Here is a 20647-nt window from a genome sequence, read left to right as displayed (position 1 = left end):
GCATGTCTAGCCAGTACTTGATCACCATTCCCAGTTACAAGCATGTCTAGCCAGTACTTGATCACCATCCCCAGTTACAAGCATGTCTAGCCAGTACTTGATCACCATCCCCAGTTACAAGTATGTCTAGCCAGCACTCGATCACCATCCCCAGGTGTCTAGCCAGTAGCCACCAAGCAGTTGCCAAACTGAGCCTGAACCCCTCATTACTATCACGACCCACATTTGATGATCTCACTCTGCCCTAGGCCTTCTCTTGTATATAAACAGTTCCTGTAGCCAGGGGTGACACAGTGTTCTGCAAACCAACACGACAACATGAACTCTCTGGTGAGTTTACAGAAAATTGTTTTTATTTATTTTATTTCAATAATTAATTTTTGCCAAGGGCCCTCTTTGAGTTTTGAACATTTTTAGGAAAAAAGTTAAATTTAGAGTTCTCCGGTTTCTGCAATTTTCTTGATTATCATTCATTCAATTGGTCCTTCTAAATGTTACCACTTTTAGTCCTGAATGACAACCAACCCAAAGCTGTTAATTGACGATTCCTGTTTGCCTAGTGTACTTATTCTATAGTAAAGTGAATCATTTTACACTCCTGAGGTATTTTGTTCTCTTGACGTGGCTACACTAATGAAGATAGCATATAGGGCTTATAACTGATTCAAAATGTTGCTATTGATCAGATAAAAAATAACAGCTACCATAATTCACTTTTCAGTTGGGGTTAAAGTACAGTGGAACTATAAAACTAAAGATAATTATGATGTTTTTCATGCAAATTCTTTTTCCCTTTTTATGATTAACAAGATTGTAGAATGTATTTAAAATAAAGGAGATACTAACCGAACTACTAAATGTATTTCTTTGATATAGGGCATATAATTTGTTGTTCTGTCTTTGATATACTAAATCCACCACATTAATACTAGGTTTTGAGTGTTTGGTCTGGATGCCTATTGGATATAAACAATTTTTATGTTTTCCACCAAACCTTCTCGGGCTAAAGCCAAAATAACGTGTTTTTCTATCCTCCCACAAAAACAAATCTTTGGAAGAAGAAATTATTGTATGATACCAACATAAACTCATTCCATTATTAACTTTCTTTGTGGATTGAATGCAACCAGCACTTTTAGATATTTTAATTCTTTTATTTTGGAACTATAGCACATAGTACTCATAAAACATGTTTTGTAGGATAAAATAAAAGTTTTTTTTTTAAATAATAATAAAAAAAAAACATAGAACCAGTTATATAATTTCTAATTTTAAGGTGGTGACTGGATTTTATCCCCGGTGGTCTTCACTATTTGTCTACCACATATTTTTTGTAATTGTCTGGGGTCAGTTTAGATGTAAAACATACAGTTCACCTAAACATTAAAAGACACATTATTTTTAATTTCTAGAGTAAACAAGTCAAGAATAACTGTACAATACTATTAAGCATATTAATAAACCATTATGGCGTAAACAGTTAAAAATAATAAATTTAATGCACGAAACCGTTTAATCCTTAAGTGTCCATGTGCCTACACTAGTTAACCTTAATGCAAAGAAAAAGAGGTAAAGATTCCATCAGCGATAATAATTTGCAAGAATTCCCGTCGTTAGTGTCAATTAACAATTAAATCTAACGACAGATTGTCAACCTTGGTGTCAGACCAGTTCACATCTGGAGTCCCAAGTAAGGTGCTTTATGACATTTGTAAAAAGTAGCCTGGTAAATTAAGACAAAAGGTCAACATTTGTGGGAATGTGCTACAAATGACATTGATCTTAGGGCAAGGCAAAATAATTGTCTACACACAATTCAAAGCTGAGGTTGTATTATTTAGAAGTTTTCACATATATTTTGGGAAGTGGACTATTGTTATAAATGTAAAAGAGATAGATAAAAGCACGATGAATGTTTAGTTTTTTTTTTTTTTTTATTTAGTTCACTAAAGATTTCTTTACAACAATTAACTAAGTAGAATAATCTGTTTCGTAACTGTTTCATCTCTACTTGCAGTACTGCAGATTAACAAGTATATCCCACTATAAACTGTAGGTCCCTTAGTTGCCATTAGCTGTATGGGCTATTAATTAACAGCTATGTCTAAGGAATGTCGGCCTAAGTCACTAACAAGACTACAAGATCGCGCCACTCATCCTACACTCATCTTCATTCATACTTGGCTTAAAATACCTACTATGTATGATCGCAATTTCATTGAACAGTAACAGTAACAGTATTACTAAATGTAGCTCAAAGCCTAGAGTAATTAATTGTTGTTTAGTTAATGACAAGTGATTTTCACTGTAATTCTGGATCTTGATTTTTTCTATTCTCCATTGAAAAAACCAAGAGCGTTTTTTTTTATTTATGGCTGTTTTATTCACACTACTCAATTCAATACAACAAAGCTAAATACTATGGACATTTTTTAAGCTTACTAGCTTCTCTCTTCTCTTAGTGCTAGCCTTCCCAAAAGGGCACCGAAATAACATCTCTTTGAGCTCTATAATTAAAAATATAATTAAATTTCCATTATATGAAAGAAGTTGCAGCCAAGTAAGTACGAGCAGGTATATTACGAGTAGATGGTCCTATGTAACCAAAGTCGTGATGGTTAAATCTTCCTCCTGAATAAATATACTTTTAGCATCCCTTGGTTAAAACAGCTTTTGTGAACAACCGAATCAATATACATTAGTAAATAATTGCATCTCAATGTTAGATTGTTTTATAACTATATGACACTGGCACTCTTGTATTTGTATTGGTGAAGATTGGATACATTTTATATTAACCCTGTTTCTGACTAAGATCAGCTGTTCTTCTGAGGATGTATCTTTAACGAAAGTTAAACATTCAGGTCAGCTATACACTTTATGAAAAAAGTGTAATTTTTACGGGCAGATAGTATCATATTTCTTTTGCCGTGGATAAAATTTGTGAGGAAAAACGTTATTGTTAGCTATGAGCAAACAAACCAAATCAATCGGTTGGAAAATAGTGTAACAATAAGAAAGTGCATTTAATAATGCTATCCAATGTCACTAATCAAGTTTACTTTAATATAATATGTACATCTAAGGACCATTAATGGTCAAAGGTATATGATATGTATCTAGGGGGCCTTGAAGGTGCAAAAAGCCCAGTTATGGCAGTGAGTAGGCAATGTTCAGAGTGAAAGTTGTACCTCAAGAATGGAGAGGTTATTGACACCAGTCTCTACAGTAAATGTTAGTTTAATCTATAAACTCTGAAAATGAACAAATACAAAATATCCCCACCGCAGCAAAGCTGCAGACTAAGTGAATTTCCATTTGCCTGATTTGATTTTCAATTAAATCTGTTTCAATAACATTAGGTATAATGATTACCTAGGTTTGCTGCTACAGGGAGACTAATAAAGTGTGTTTTTTGAAGTCATTGTTCTTATGTGCTTAAGAAAACTATTTAGACTCTATCAAGTTAAATGTGTAAGTTTAGTTAAAACATATTATTTTTCCAATAGTAATTTTGGCCTAATTATTACAAACTACAGTTCCATTAACAGCTCATGTGTTTGAATTCCATCGTAATATTTATTACACACACTAGAATCACTAATAAAAGGTTGGTACATAAAGTTAAACAAGTTCGAATTTCTTCTCGAAGTTCGAGTTGGTGGTTTTCGAATTTATGGTTGGCTTTATTACATATTAGTTTCTACGTGTTAAGTTTTCAATATCCTACAAGTTAAGAGTCGAACTGTTAACGTTCATATAATTTCTTTAAAAAATCATGCTTCCTAAGCTGTGGTAGTTTCATATTTTATTACCTCATGAAAATTACAACCTCATTTTATAAGATTTTAACTTATTGAATAGTCCACTGTACACTATAATATATATAGTGATTTGTACACTAATTGAAATCGTATCTCTATTTCATTATTTCATTTTCAGATGAGAATAAGTTATCAATATTATTGCTCTGTCTATCTATACATATCTTGGGGATCAATTCAACATTTTGAAACTTCAGGGCTAGTGATTATATAATCAATTATTAAATTCTTGAAGAATATTTTAGTTAAAATTATAACTGCTCGAAGTCACCTAATCAAATGCATACATAGTATGTCCTTTATGAAATATGCAGGTTTGTGGACTGCACTCAGAATAGTAACTCCAAAATACAAGGAAATCAATCAAATAACTGAAGATAAAATAATTTCAAAAATAGAAAATTTAGATACGTTGAAGGTTATTAAACTACGTCAGTTCAATTAAGGCGGAGGTAAATAGTTAAATATTCTAAGTTTCACAAGCTAATCCAGATTGTTGATTGTACACATTTTCATTTCCCGCGATTCTCAGAAATATTTTCAATAAAGCTCGATTGTACTTTATTAAAGCACGTTGCTAACCTTCCAGAATAATTGTTTAACCCTTTTGTAAGACAATCCTTCCGTTAACTCTTGGTATTAATTCCCTTGGTTCTGTTTATAAATCAACTAAGTTGGAGGTGTATTTAAAAAGTGCAATAATTGAAATCAAGTTTGATTAAACTAATTTTGCAATCATACTTAACAAATTTAAAAGTTTTGTAATATATTTAATTTAATAACATTTTTGGAATATCTTTTACTTATTGTAACCAAAATTTTACTACGCTAAGCAGACTACACAAGAGTCTTAAGGTATTAAATATACTGTACATTATTTTTATTTATTAAGTGTCAAGCCTCAATCTCCTTAACCTTAAAATATGTTCGAGTAATTTTATTGGTGACTGTACATGTACCACATCATGATGTTAACACACATTTGTGAAAACTTTCACTAAATTAATTGTAAATGAAAAGTGCACAACAAACACAGTTTGTGTTAGAGGCATTAACAAGTTTGGCTACAATATATTTAGACCGCCGAAACACACCATCTATATATACATCTTCATAGCACGTGCAACAACACTGTGAAAATCTGCCTCCACCTGGACAACTAACGTGCGACCGGCGATAGACAACGTGATCATAGAAATAACTATGTAATACTAAACTAAATCGTGATATGGCCATTGTTTTAAAAAGTTAATGAAATGTAGCTACATTTGTTAGTATTCTGCTGTTTTTAAACGTTGTAATTTTGTGTTTAGTGTATGTTTGTGTATGTATGTGTTTAGTGTATGTAGCTACATTTGTTAGTATTCTGCTGTTTTTAAACGTTGTAATTTTGTGTTTAGTGTATGTTTTATGATTCGGAAACTGTTGGTAGTAATTATAAAGTGTTATGCACTAAGCCTCTGTATGTATAGTATGTACCATAAGAATAACTTAAACAACAATAAATGCTTATTTTATTGGTATAGCGTAAATTTTCAAGTAGATTGTTGTAAACATGAACCGGCATCATAGTTGTACCAATAACTTGTTCTGATATATACCTGAACCATGTAACATCTAACTCTAAAGTCCCGTTTACACTTTATTAATATGGACTCCACCCATAATATTTTTCTTTTTGGCTTTTCTTACCAAACAAATTTCAAATGATATTTAGCTGAAAGTTATTTCATAAATTCTTAATGCAAATGGTACATTATTAATTACGATTCCATAAAAGTAGGAAACATTGATGAAATACTTTGTTTGGTGATAACATTTATAACTATCAACTAAAATTAACTTTCAGTGGAATTCATCATTGTGGGACAAACTTAATCTATTTGTTTTTAAATTAATTTTTCAAACTGTTTTCAGGCCTTGATCTTCTCCGTGGTCGTGGTGGCAGTCTCCGCCCAGTACCACACTCCCGAGTACCACTCGGCTCCTGCACCATCCTATGGTCATGCCTCTGGTCACGCCCCTTCATACGATCACGGCTCTGGTCACGCTCCTTCTTACGGAAAGGGAGGTGAAGCTACCAGCTTCCAGAGCTTCCACCTTGAGGTCGGCCAACAGGAGTACAAACAGCCTTCCTACGAGAGCCAGAAGCCTTCCTACCATTCCGAGCCTTCTTACAAACCTTCTTACGAGAGCCACAAGCCTGCTTACCATTCCGAGCCTTCTTACAAACCTTCTTACGAGAGCCAGAAGCCTGCTTACCATTCCGAGCCTTCTTACAAACCTTCTTACGAGAGCCAGAAGCCTTCTTACCATTCCGAGCCTTCTTACAAACCATCCTACGAAAGCCACAAGCCCGCCTACCATTCTGAGCCTTCTTACCATCATGCTCCCGCTCCCGCCTACAAACCTTCCTACAGCAAGCCTGCTTACAAGCCTTCTTACTAAGACTTCGATACCTTTCATTGTTATTTATGTCATCGTTCATCGTTTGTAAATAAAATGTAAAGTAATTATTACATATGCGTTTTATTTACCATCCTGAAAAATAAACTTAAGTTGGAGTATGTATACTAGTGTTGAAAATAATCTTCGTTTACTAGTTAGGTACTAGAAAACTAATTTAGTTAATTTCATTACTGATGTGGTACTTCATTTAGATAAAGGTATACAGGATACAGTATTTAGCTAATTTAGACTTCAAAATAAGCAAAGACTTAGTAAATATAGACCATAGCTTGCAGTTCCGCAGATAGAGCGAAGTGGTGGTAGGAGGACACTCCGAAATAGATTAAGTAATAGCACAGTAATAGCTTGGTGACATGAGCGTATTTGCCCAAATAAGGATATTTTATGAGGCTTGGGGCTTGTGACACTATACTTCTACGGATAAATTCAATGTGAGAGGTGTGCGACAAGGCTATATTCTCGGACCGGTCTTTTTTCTATTTATTATTGAAAACCTACACTCCTGCACGAAATGCTCAAAAATATTATTATTGTAAGGCCTGCCTCTCTTCCCATACCAAGCTCTATTTCCTTACAATCTGGAACAAAAGTCTCATTGAAATAAAAAAAACACTAAAAACAATCAACTTGTAAATTATCATTAGGCTAGAATTCCGTTAAAATGGGTTTAAGTCTCCTTCTGGAATAAGTGTAAGTGTATTTTATAAAAGCTCGTCCCACTACGAGTATATTCTTTTAGGATTTGCCTGAGTTAGTTTCTGTGTTTATACAAAACACAACTCTAATAATCAAACAATGGAATTGTGCAACCTACAGACACACTGATAGTCCGAACGTGCTTCAAACTGATTAACATGGATTGATTTATCTCAATTTAGAATACGTGATTCCAATTTGAGGTATGAGGCAAAATTAAACTTAGTTAAAACACCAAAACATAGCTTTGAGAACAAACTTTTGTGATAATTCCCCCCTTATCAACTATGCAAACAACTTTAAAATGTCAACAGCAATAGCAAACACTCAACATTAACAAGTTCATGCTAGAAGAAGTTCAAACCGTTTGAAATTGCTAACAAAGCATGCCAATAACACAATTCCTCACCTATATACAACACGAGAAGCTGAGATTGAGAGTGACAGGAAACATTGACAACAAACTAACCATTGAACAATCTGCAATTCAAAAATTTAATGACAACATTTTACTTCTGTTGGATGCTTTAGTCCTAAGAAATCAACCTGAGGTGAAACTGCATTCCCAAATATCAGTAAACAATGGGTGACATTATGGTAGTGGCACTTTGTCAGAGGAGAGGTTTTCCAAAGTTCTGAACAATCAGTTGAATCATTACTAAATATAACATAATGTCCATATTTGTCCTCATTGATTCCAGCGAGAACATCCTCATTGATTGAGGAACAGCTTAAGAAACTTACCCAGCTCCCAATGTTTGGGAAACTACTAATACTGTCCCATTATATCATTACGTGCCCCCTATTTAAATTTTAATTTAGAATCTATAATTTTTATAACACGCATAATGTTAAAAACCCCCATCATTCGCCACTATTAAATGCAGAGCAATCTTGGTGGCTATCTTCAGAGCTAGTGATATTTAATATTATTTAATATTTTACAATGATAAATTAATGAGGTACTTTGGTATTATACCGACCACAACGATAAATCGACTTTCAAATATGATTTTAATTAGTTTAAATAACAAAATATTCCTTTAATAACCTAACCTAACCTAAACTAGCCTAACGTAAAACATAGTCCACCCTTAGGTTAATAGCCTATAAACTTTTCTTTAAATTAATAAAACATAATTTTCTACCATTAAACAATCTTAGTGTAATACTTATTACCTAGTTCTGTACTACGGAATATGCTGGAAATATAAAACAAACCTACCATTTTAACAAGCCACCGAAGGAAGTTTTTTACTTTCTCCCACTAATATTTAAACACAACTAACATTGCTAGAGATGTGTTAGCAAACAAAACATAGCCATCGATTAGAGCTGCAGCGGAAGGATACGAATTAGAAATAGACCAACTATTCGCAGCGCCGCACGCCTGTAAACGTGACACCACTAGCAGACCAGCGGTCGGGTTGCGTCGCAGCAGACAAGGCGTCGCTATAACACTTGTATTGTTAGAAGAGCTACTTCTAATGCATTGTTGCAAGTCTAGCTATATCTGGACGCGACTGCCAAATTTAGGCTATTGTTTGAACTGTCATTTGATGGTTTATGCAAGGCATCTGTTACGCGATGTTACCGATTCGTAGTATTGTTCTTAACTGTTACTGTTAGACACAGCTATTTTTACCGCTAAATTTTTTAAGTGTGAATGTAGAAAATTACGTACTTATAAGTTTAGTTAAGGAGCTGACATAGTCCACTTTTTATACTAGCTCAATTAGAGAGTGGGGGAGTTTTAAAGTATGCTAAATACATGTTTAGAGTTAGGTTACATTCTTCTATAACTAAGTATTTTAACATTATAATATGTTTAAAGTACAATAAACACTAGTCAGAAATAAACCTTTGTAAAATGTTCACGAGAAGTGTGGATTAGATCAAAATAAATGTATGAGCTTACGCTGGTTGTAAATGTACTTGTTTTTTTGTTAAATGTCCTATAAATAAACGAAAGTCTATTAATATTGTTGCAAACCAACATTTTAGCGAATTTCCCATATAGGGAATAAGCTATTACCGTAGTACTCACGGTAAGACCTGGACCCGGGACCGATTTTTTTTCGTTTTGAGGTCCCTAGAGGTCAAAAACACCATCCGTTCAAATTCATATATATATATATTTATATATATATATATGTGTGTCCGTTAGCGCGATAACTCGAGCAAAAATGATCCGATTTTGATGAAATTTGGTACAGTCGTGTAAACCTACGTTTATTCGAACGAGTTCGCGAACCAGCATGATCGGACCATGGGAACGGGGGTTTATGGGGGCTTTTATGGGGTAAAAATGGGTTTTTCCCATTTTTGACCCAAAAAACATAAAATTTTGCAATTTCTTTCGAAACTATTTTGTAGAGCTTAAAAAAAACAAATAATTTAGTATATTGAAGCGTTATAATGCGCCTAATGGTTACGGAGAAAATTCCAAAAAATTGTAAATTTAAAATTCCCATGTTATTCTTATGGAGAATAAGTAAACTGTTGTAGTTTGCTTGTTTAAAAACATATTTTGCCCAAATAAAATTTTTTTATTTCTTACTAACTATTAACATTTTACATAAAAAAACACTTTTACCCTCCCTGTTGCAGCAAACCTAAGTATGTTTTAAACTGATTCTATTTAAATAGGGAATAAATGTGATATTTTTAAGGAGACATTTTAGTGTAAATCCATTCAGGGAAATGGAAATTCGCTTAGTCTGCAGGTTTGCTGCGGCGGGGGTATTTTTATTAATCATACCACTCCTTGCGAGTCTAAAATTCACTATAATATACTTCACGGGTTCGTATTACAATTCTTTCATAAAATCCTGTATCCATTGCCTTGGGTGATTTGACATGGTTAGAGTTTAACATATCAAGGGATATTTGTTCATTATTCGCTTTTAAATTTAGGGTTTTCAATAATTAAATTCAATAATTGGCCCAGAAATTGTTCTTGTATTAGTAATACCTGTCTTCGTTCAAAGTGTTTACATCGTTTCGTGATTTTTTCCGAATGTTTCCCTCTGTAATCTAATAAATTCTAAAAGAGGACTGCAGGTCATTTTCATGTTAAAAAAATAATGACGAGAAAATTCCATTACAAATACACGTTCGATTATTAATTTTCTATTAGCATTTTTTAAAAGCTTAACTTGTTCATAATTATGATATTGTTTATAATTATGTATCATGTGTTTTCTCATACGTCTCAGTGTTCTGATACCACGCAGCTTGGTTGCTCGTGACAGCGCTCAACTACGAATAAGAGGTTTCCGGTTCGATCCTAGGAAAAAGATTGACATCCTTCGAAATTTAACTTGGGCTGTTATTTGACTAAGCTTCCAACCGATTCTCCTAACTACAGAATCAGACTGCATTCGTCAGAGATATCAAAATCCTCCCACAAAACGCACATATTGTTTTAGTACGACTTAGATACACCCAAGCTGAATTTCTTTTCAACATTTACCATGAATACCAAAGTAGGTTAAGGTAAGATGTGTAAATAGTCATTATTGCATATCCGTGTTTATTCAGTCAGCACAGTTCAGTAGGGGTGGTAGGGTGCGGGAGCCGGTGCGTGGTATACAGGGGCATGGTAGGGAGCCTTGGGGTACTCCTGGTGGGTGACTACGTGGTAGACGTTCTGGTAGGAGGTGGCAGGAGCGTGGTGAGCGTAGGGTGCGGGGGCTGGAACGTAGGGTGCGGGGGCCGGGGCGTAGTGTGCTGGGGCCGGGGCGTAGTGTACGGGGGCCGGGGCGTAGGCGGCGGCGGCAACAGCCAGGAGGGCAGCGAAGATGATCTGAAAAGAATTTGTGTGATAAAAACCAAAGTTCAAAACATTTGGCTTGAAAATACAATAAGTTGGATAATTTAGTTTATGGTTGTTTACTCGAGTGGGTGTGCGATCTTCGCCATTGAGATTATTTACGTTTTTTTTTTTTTTTCAAATTTTGCCCCATAATACCAGCTTATGCCGACCTTTTAAAACACGGAATGCTTAACTGATAATACAAAAAATGATTGAATCTATATCCAGAATCTATCTCGCTCATTATCGACCCCTAAGCACCCCCTAAGCTATCCTTTACAATGATAACAATTATAATAAATGAACAAAATGAACTGGAGTTTGTGATATTTCTGGTGTATGTTTAATATAGTTTTTCTACAAATATTACTTGAGATCTTCCTTATGGTTTTCTTTTTAAATTAAATTTAATTAACTATTCTTACTTTATGAAATAATTTATGGCGCCAGGAATAGTTTTATTTTTGATCCGACAACGTAGTCAAATCAAACTTAATCCAGATATTAGACATATCGTAGACTAAGAAAAGGAAAACAGACAAAAATATTATTCCTAGGATAAACTCGTTATAGACGCGAAGATCAGACAGCAAGCTGTTTTTTTTTTTATTATTGATTAACAATAGCTATCATCGATGGCATCAGATATAGTTTTCCTAAAACGGGAGGTAAGGTAATTGTGTAATGCACAATAAGATATGGTGGATGGGCCTGGTCCTTGAGTCCAAGCCTTCCCATCTAGGTAATTCTTAAACTATTGTATTTGAAAGAGCACTTACGTTGTATTGTAATGAAACTGTAAGTATACGTAAGTTTCTGAATTATAAAAACTAGTAATATCCACTACAGCTTACTAATAAGGGTTAGCTCTGAACGTTAATCGGACCCTAAAATCAATTGCACTAAATGTTTTTAAAACAAACTATCTCATAATCTAAATTACTTAGTTAAATAGTTAAGAAAGTTAAACGCATTTCATACCGATTCGAGAAAGGAAAGCAGAATAGCATTACCTATTACAGGCTCCACCTTTTACCTTTCAATCAGCAACTATGGCTAAAATCAAACTTGAAGGTGATATAACAGAATCTACTCACGGAGGAGATAATAGCATAAATACTAAGATGATCGTGAGAAGAATCAGCTGATTGGTTTTGAGTTACAGCTGACACTGTTCGCAGGACAGACAAGTCTTTATACGGAGAATACACGTTCTACATCCAAACGCTGCGAGATCTATCCTGGTCGTAGTTCTTTGTCCTGGCCTAGATATTCCCAGTTATGAAATACAACTAACACTGACTCAAGTTCTCCTATAACATTTCTCTTGCTACGACGTGAAACAAAGTACAGTGTTCTATTGAGATTGATGTTAAACTTGTACTATAACTGTTTCTTTCTTTTCAATTTAATTCTAACTACATTAAAATAAATTATAGTGTCCCTTTTGATTTAAAAATGCTAATGGTTTTTAAAATATTAAATTTACATCGAAGACAATATATGAGGTACCGATACTCATAAAATAGAGTTTTGACGTACATTAATTTGCATAACAAAAATTTCTTTCCAAACAAGATTGAGCTCCTTCTATTAATGTATAACAAAACTCACAAATCAAATTATTCTGTCAATATCAAAGAATTTTTTGGTAAAAACTTTTTAAACGCAATATAAATAACATTACAACACTACTGTGCATGCTTCTAGAACGTAGTTGATAGATAGATGTTAAGATGTATAACGCATATGTCAACAAAGTCCAATGGATCGCCACTAGTTACTTAGTTGACCATTGTAGTTAGCTGTTGACAGTTAAACCATCGAGTTGACATACTGTTGTAGTTTGTAGTTAGACCTCCTGATGGCTAAAGTAAACTTGTGTTTTGGCGAGCAAGAGGTAGTTCGTAGTTACCTACTTTGACTTTGTTTGTATTTCTCAACACTAATATACAGTAGGATTTACCCTATATTTGCTGTTTTATTGTTGATGAGGGTAAGAGCAATGATGTAAGTAATATTTTGTTAAATCGTCGTATGGTCCAGTTCAGTGAGGGTTTAGTACGTCCATAGTACGTCCATTCGTCAGTCACACACACGTTCAATCTATTATTACTTATTTAATACGCAAGCAGGTTTTTTGTGACAATTACTCCTCCGAAACTACTGAACCGATTGACATGTTTTTGGTGTTATTGGAAAGAACGTAACGTGAAGTTGTGCAGGAAACTGTCTTTTTATGAAAATAATTAGAGAGTGAGACCCTGGGGCCCTTTAAAGTTTCATATTTCTCCATAAGATTAAGATGGGAAACTAAAAATTGTTATGAAACTCCAGCTGTTAACAGAAATTAAAAGTGAGAAGAAGAACATATGTTAATTGTAAACAGTCAATTAGTTTGCTACAGACATTTATTGACTTGGTTGAAATGAAATATTTACTATTTGAATTTGGGTTGGCGTAAATATTACAACGGAAAAAAGCGAGAGAGCCTAGATAAAATGATATAATCTGTTATGTACATCTTGAGTATTTACATAATCTTTGAGTCGAATCTTTTTAAGACATCAGAAATTATGACTGTTATTCGTTTTAAAATAACACCTGTAATACTTAGCAATTGCTCAAATTCGAGCAACAGGGACACTAGTAGTATTTGAATGTCATGAAAATTTTTGGCAGTGTCTACTCAACACAGAATATGTTCCCTTAGCAAAACCCAACAAGAGTGGTATCGCTGATCACCTCCACAATGAAGGAGATTGCCGGGTTCAATCCTATAAACAGATATAAACCGTAATTGAAAAGTATATCCAGAAGTTATTGAATTAAGTTTTGACTATTGAACCTAAAAACTAAACTCTCTGTCAGTTACAAAAAAATACAATAATCAATTTTTTTCGTTATATATTCCAGCAAGGACTTTATTATCAGTTATTATCAGTTTCTTTAACACTTTCAGTTTCAAAACATTGATTTGTAAAAATAATCGGAAAAAGTCCTGCCAAATAAACCGGTGATATAGTTGATTAAGTATCGTTTTTAATAAATCTCTTTACGATGGTCTGTGTTCAAGTAATTCCGAAAACCCGTATATATGATTCAAGTCAATTCTGTCGAACACACATTCTAGACTGAAGGGCAACCGAGTACGTCGCACAGCTGATTCCAATAATGAATGCACTGATCTCTGTATCTCCCAGCGAGACCTTTCAACCTGAAGGTCAAGGAATGGAACGGACTTCGACCTCACATTCACTGATCTATTGTCATCTGGTCAAAGCCACTTACTTGTATATTCACTACAAAAAGCGTGACTGTTCTATTTTGATCATCATTAAAAAAACACACGAACGCATTAGTTTTAAAACATGTTTTAAAATCCACACTTTTTATTTAAAAAAATTATCGCTTGATATTTTTTATTTTTGCTAATTATTGACTTTTAAGATTATGGTTGCTAGGTGACGATAAACATGCAGATACTGCAATGACGACTGATTGAAAGCTATTCAATATAAATTTATTATTATCACGTGTGCACTTATACCGATGAATACTAAATATACTAAATGAACTGACAGCTCATTCACAGGGGCATTGGTTCTCATCTCCAGTCCGGCCGTTCATCAATTTACTTTCCGTCTAACATCCTAGTGACCTCAATTAGTGTTTTGCATCGACAACCGAAAGTGAGAATCCTTTTTCAGGCCGATACCGAATGGAGACCACGTTTAAAGTTCGAGAGATACCACAGTACTCTTAACTTCACATGGTTGTTGCTAGGTTACGATATTAATTATCATAAATGAAGCTACCATTTAATCTATAATTGAAACCTTGTGATATATTATTTAGCTAAGTAAAATAAAATAAACGAACTAATAAACTATTTTACAATACAAATTGAAAGTTGCTTCACCGCATAATGCTTCATGTATAACGGAAATGTTGTGCCGAGGATCTAGCGGGCATAGAGTGTATATAATACCGTTCATCAAATGTGTATATAATACAGCTAAAAATATTCCTAAATGGTGATTAGTATATTTAGAACAAGAGGATTTAAATTAAGTTTTGCAGGCCAGTCTTGTGTAAATATTGTTCCGATTTCGAGACATAGTTGAACCAAAAAAGGTCGAGCATTTGCATAAGGTATTACCATATTAGAATAGATTATTTTCAATACAACTTTGGAATTGCATTGCGTAATTTTCTGAGAGATGAAATTCTGTATCTGTTAACCATAACTAACAGTTAACCATAAATAACAGTAGTACATTCGGTATTGTATTATGAGATAATGGTTGCTGGGCAGCGAAACAATACAGATCAAACCAACTCACATGGTGATACTGTAAATGTTATTTTACTCGTATCATGTACGTTGAAGGTACTACAAATCTGATAAACCCCTTGAATATGGGTATCCTTTTAAACGTTTGTTTATTAAATAAATGTTGAGCTGATAGAGTAACAGAAGTAGTATTTTTAGCCCATGAACGGAAATAGTGATCGACTTGTTTGCGAACCTGTAAGTTACATACTGTTCAAAAACGTGTGTATGGAACATATCATTGAAGGCAACCCAGACACTCTTTACCTACACTTTTTGTTGTACCTAAATTAGTATAACGTTTGCATGGAATAATTTTCAAAACTCCTAACTTTTAGTTATAAAACCTACAAAAACAAGCTCAATCTTCCCGCTTATTTTTCTCCCTCACTCCTTACACCTGGGTACTCACCAGCTTGCACATGTTGAGGTGTTGAAGTTCCAGAGGTCCTGTGTTGTATCCTGTGTCCCCAGTGGCTTATATCTGGAGAGATGGCGGTCAAGGAACAACCTGTAAATTCCCTTCTCGTGACTGTCCACTCACCGTCACCCTGCCGAGCCCTACTGAATAGGTGAGGCCAGGGCTCTAATGGCCAGAAACTAGTGGAGCATTGTTAACGCAGTTTTGAGCGTTTTTCTTCGTTTTTAAATTGATTTACGATTGAACATATTGATAAAACGTTCGCCATCTTGGTTTTAACATTGGCTTTAAACACCACAGTAGACATCCCATCTGGCACCCTCCAGTAGACATAGTTAAACGAGCCATTGAGTGATATAGCCAACAGTAAAAATAATTAATTTTTCTCCTTCGTTTTTGGTATGTGACAAAAAATATGCAACAAAATGCAATGTTATAAGGCTGAGAAAGCGAATTCTTCCCCAACATTAATTATGAGAACTCGCAATGGACTTTCTATGCGGCACTTTTATAAGGCTCCTGCACTGTCTTTCTGGTACCTCCATCTCTAATATGCCTCACGTATATGGTTTACTTATTAGATAAATTACTGTGAGCTTATTATACAAATCAAATCATTTATTGCCGTGAGAAACATACAAGATATAAGTAAAAGAATCGAGCCTTGAGAGTTCATATTAAATACATAGATGTCCCGGTGATGGAGCTTAGTGAGTTTCTTGATCTGCCCTGGCGTCGAGGAGGACATATCTGGACCTCATGTTTTATTGGCTCTTCTTAATGGCTAACTGGTTGTTTAGCGTCTATAAAATGGCCTATTGGCAGTTCTAGGGATATCCTGGTGGATTTTTCAGTTGCAAGTAGCACTCAAGATCTCAAGAGCTGTTTGAGTAACTTCTCCTCCACAACATGTTCGCTACCATATTGTCGTCCCTCATTTTCTGAGATGTGGGAATGACGTTTCACCTCAGGTTGGTTTCTTCGGTTGAAAAAAAAAAACAATTCCATCTACCCAAAAAATCTTGCCACTAAGATTTTTTATTTTGTATGGTTATTTTATTTATCAATGATTCCTGCCACCTGTCACTAAAATTTTCAGCTTGTTTTCACGTTTTGATATTGGATAATGACTTATAATATTGTCATTCTTGGATTTTATTTATGACTACATGAGGTGCCTTTTAGATTGATCCTGTTTATTGTTTGTGTTATTTAAGTATCACATTGTTAGACATTCTTGAAAATATTGGCTTATTTGAACCCTGTTGTGTATTTCTTATTTTACCTTGTAATTAGCTGAATTCACACGATGTCAATTTTACTGGGTCGATTTTAATTATAACATTGACTAACGCTTTAGCATAGGGATAGATATCTATATCTAGTACGCGTACTATAGTCTTCAGTACGTAGAGTGTATTTGTGTAAAGTTTCACGTAAATAAGTCTAGTAATTTAGTGTGATGGCTTGACCGGCACCTTATTTGTATCATAGTGAAAACATTTGGGATAAAGGCAAACTTTAAGACGAGGTCTGGACCACATGAATGCTTCTTAAGTTAATATACTACTAAATTTCTAATGTTCTTTTTTAAGTTCCTAAATCGTATTAAACAATAAAAGTTTCGATCCATTAAAAAATAATATAAGGAATTTGTTGTCCTAGGACGTTAGTAGACACGAGCCCGGAATTGTTTTTCACATTACTTCAGGGATTGCGGCATTATCACTTAGATAAAATCCATTGGTGATTTGGCAAGATTTGAACCCAGGACCCCTGGAACCGGACTCCCGCGCTATAATTACTAGACCAGCTCGCTCCCCCAATTATATTAGGAATACAACTAATAAATTAGTCAATTAAAATGAGTGTTAAATATGAGTGTGTGAAATAGCCATCCACTTTACAATTTATTAATAATATCAGGAATACAACTAATAATTTTTTTAAGTGTTTGGCCCTCTCACAAACTTATATTTAATGCTTTGAATTACGTTCCAAAGTCTTTGAGAACTAAGGTGAGCATTAACTTTCATATTTTTAACTATTTAAGTTTTATCATCAAACTATAAAATTTAATAACTATCTCTAACTTTTATTTAACTGCCAAGAACCAAACATTTCTATAGTATTGTTATGTTTATGTTATATAACATCTAATTACACCTACTCAACCAACTACCTCACTAATTGCCGATCAAATGCACTATCTAAATACATCGAAGGTATCTATAAACAGGCAGGTGAAGGACGAGGAATCTCCATACAAACTGCATGTATTGTTTGGAAAGGCTTCACCAAGGTGGACCTTCTACGTGGCAACTCAGTGTTCAACTGTCAATGTTATTTGATTTTCCACATTTTGTCTGATCGACCTTTTTCCATTTCTTTCCAATTACACATTATTTGTTAGTATTTGTCAGTTAATTCCTGAACTTGTGTATTATATAGTTTAACTAGCTGCTGTAACTGTACCTGCAACGGGGAGAGGAGGCAAGAGAAAATGTGTATTTTTCTTTAAATATGTCCAATAAAATAGCTGCACATTTTCCAGTGGGTTTAGAAACAAATATGGTCTGTAGATTATCTGTAAAATTTGTTATAATTACATTTGTTGTTTGTATTATACAGTTTGTTATGTTACAGAATAGGTAGATAGTTAAAATGTTTCTTTTGTAAAATCGCCTACTAATTTTTCTTAGTGCTCAGGAAGAAAGAAAACAAGATGAATTCCTCAATATTTAAAATAATATTAGGGCTCTATTCCCCTAGTTCACAGGTTTGAGGATATAAATTAAACAACATTCATACTTCCCACAACATTATTGGAGTATTAAAATCATGTTTAATCTGATAATTACTGCTTTTGCCACAAAGGAATAAACTCAACATTCAGACTTCATTTTAGAATTTGATGTAAAATCATTACTAATGTAATGATTATAATACAGTATTTATAAAGTAACCATAACTTAAACGTTCGAAGTCAAACAGCCACTTTAAATATACAAAATAAACATGCCCTCCTATAAAATAAACTATTTTACATTTTGCCCTAACAAGAATGTTAAATATCAAGTAGTGCATATAAATGCAACCTCATTCAAAACCCAGTGTGGAATTTATTTTGCATTTGCTTTGCTTACGTTGCAGCAAGGAGATACTAAACTAGATTGTAGAACAAAGAAGAGTTCAAATGATGCAACTGCGATCTCCGATCACATATCTACTCCAGATCTCTTGCGTAACTTGCACTGGAAGATATCTCGACCAACTCACACGCAAACGATGTCGACGATATGTAGTTCTCATTGCTGTGTTTTGTCGGATGTAACAGTATCCGATCAACAATTAATTATCATACTTAATTATAGCAGGGTGTCTCAATACATTGGTGTTTGACGGTTGTATGAGAAATAGACACTGTCTTAATTAAGTGCGGTTATTTGGTAGGTCATGCAATGAAACATTTTAAATATTGACAACATTGCATAAATCATTATATGTAAAATTACTACGTCTAAATCAATGTTAATAAGGATTGTTGACATTTTTGAGTGGTCATTATTAATTAATTTCAATTTTGATTGTGCCACTAAAGAATATTATAACACCTCAGTCTGGTAGCGTATGGTTTTTATTACTGTTTATAATTTCCTAGCACGCTAGGGTCTATCCCGGAACAGTTTTACTCAATACTTCAGGCTAACCTTGCGGGTCGCAGCATTATCAAAGCTTAAAATCATTGGTGATTGTTAGGATGTGAACCTAGGACCTCGGGACCTAAATCCCCGCATTCTAACTCTAGTCCAGCTCGCTTCTCTAAAGAAATAAAACCAACATTATATTGACAACAAAATATGTGAGCACTTGACAAAAGTACAGTTCATTATTTACATGATTTTCGAAAACCTATTTCATCGTAACATAAAAGCACCAACCTTACTCTACACCAACAAAAAATTCACAATATTCAATTTTATAAATAAAAAATCGCAATCATACGATAATTTCATATACACATATCCTAAGTGCTTTTTCTTGTTGCTCCATCTGTTCATATAAATATTCTGGGTAGCAAAATGGTTATAGACTTCACCTTCAAATCTGGAGGTCACTTGTTCGATTCCAAGAAAAATCTATCATGGACTTAATTTTATCAACGATATATTTATGTTTGGTTTGCATTTAGTAAATACTAGTTCTTCAACAGGACATTGATGTCCAACATCAAAGTCAAAGTACATATAATTGGTCAAAAGGCCCTTAAGCAGTTCTATTTGCGTTACGTACAACGCCTTGACTTGTTATCAACAGTTATTTGAACGATTATTAAAATAGAAATTTGAGTAAGTTCTCACAAAGTTGAGTAAGCATAGCAAACGAACTTCAACCAGGACGTGATTGAGCGATGCGAACGAGCTCATCTTGAAAGTGGACGATAATTTGACATAAAACCACATTAGGACAGGACGACGTCTGTCGGGCCAGCTAGTACACAATAATTCAACTAAGATAGTAAATAAATAAATTTAAATTATTCATTTTAAAATCTATATAAACTAAAAGGAACACTTATTTTAAATTGTTTGGTTTTCTAATTTGCAGAAAACACTAATTACACATTGGTTATACAATAAATAGTATATCATACCAATTCAAAACCGACTTTATTTAGTTTTGTTTCAAATCTGACAAATCTGGCATGTAGGTTTGTTGCAGTTTTGCAGCGTGGTAATTTCGCTTGTTTACAACTGTTTTGTGATGATTGTTGTGACTGGTAATGTCATTAGTATATTTACCCTAGCTATGACGTAGCCAGGGTCTGATTGCCCACGGTTGGTTAGTCAAGCAGATCCGTCTCAAGGTAGGACCTCAGTCTACCAAGATCATTGAGGATTAATTTATTAAACGGCCATTTGTCAGAAACACTTCCCATTTGGACAAACTTAGTAATAACCTCATTCCAGAATATTTACAAATTTAACTTTGGCAACTACTTTAACTTTGCACATTTGAGTTTTTTTAATTACTTAATTTTAAGCTAATGAAACATTTGAGAGTATTTCATGAAAATGTGTTAA

At 34.0% G+C, this 20647-nt stretch overlaps 2 protein-coding genes across 2 annotated transcripts; one reads left to right on the top strand and one right to left on the bottom strand.

Annotated features, from left to right (window-relative positions):
• The first annotated feature begins 305 nt into the window (after nucleotides 1-305).
• On the top strand, nucleotides 306-6343 carry LOC129002171 (adhesive plaque matrix protein-like). Its single transcript, XM_054429781.1, has 2 exons — nucleotides 306-330; nucleotides 5742-6343. Exons 1-2 carry the CDS (start codon nucleotides 319-321, stop codon nucleotides 6270-6272), a joined length of 543 nt encoding a protein of 180 aa, XP_054285756.1. The 5' UTR covers nucleotides 306-318; the 3' UTR covers nucleotides 6273-6343.
• Nucleotides 6344-10507: 4164 nt separating this feature from the next.
• LOC129002175 (uncharacterized) lies at nucleotides 10508-15671 on the bottom strand. Its single transcript, XM_054429786.1, has 2 exons — nucleotides 15555-15671; nucleotides 10508-10797 (listed from the first exon to the last, which is right to left on the bottom strand). Exons 1-2 carry the CDS (start codon nucleotides 15564-15566, stop codon nucleotides 10543-10545), a joined length of 267 nt encoding a protein of 88 aa, XP_054285761.1. The 5' UTR covers nucleotides 15567-15671; the 3' UTR covers nucleotides 10508-10542.
• Between the last annotated feature and the right edge of the window lie 4976 nt (nucleotides 15672-20647).

This window comes from Macrosteles quadrilineatus, unplaced genomic scaffold (assembly GCF_028750875.1).
Source record: "Macrosteles quadrilineatus isolate MER2022 unplaced genomic scaffold, UCM_ALF_1.0 Scaffold_9__3_contigs__length_116548681, whole genome shotgun sequence".
NCBI lineage: Eukaryota > Metazoa > Arthropoda > Insecta > Hemiptera > Cicadellidae > Macrosteles > Macrosteles quadrilineatus.
The sequence above is the reverse complement of the archived record's forward strand: the minus strand, read 5'-3'. Positions and strand labels throughout refer to the sequence as shown.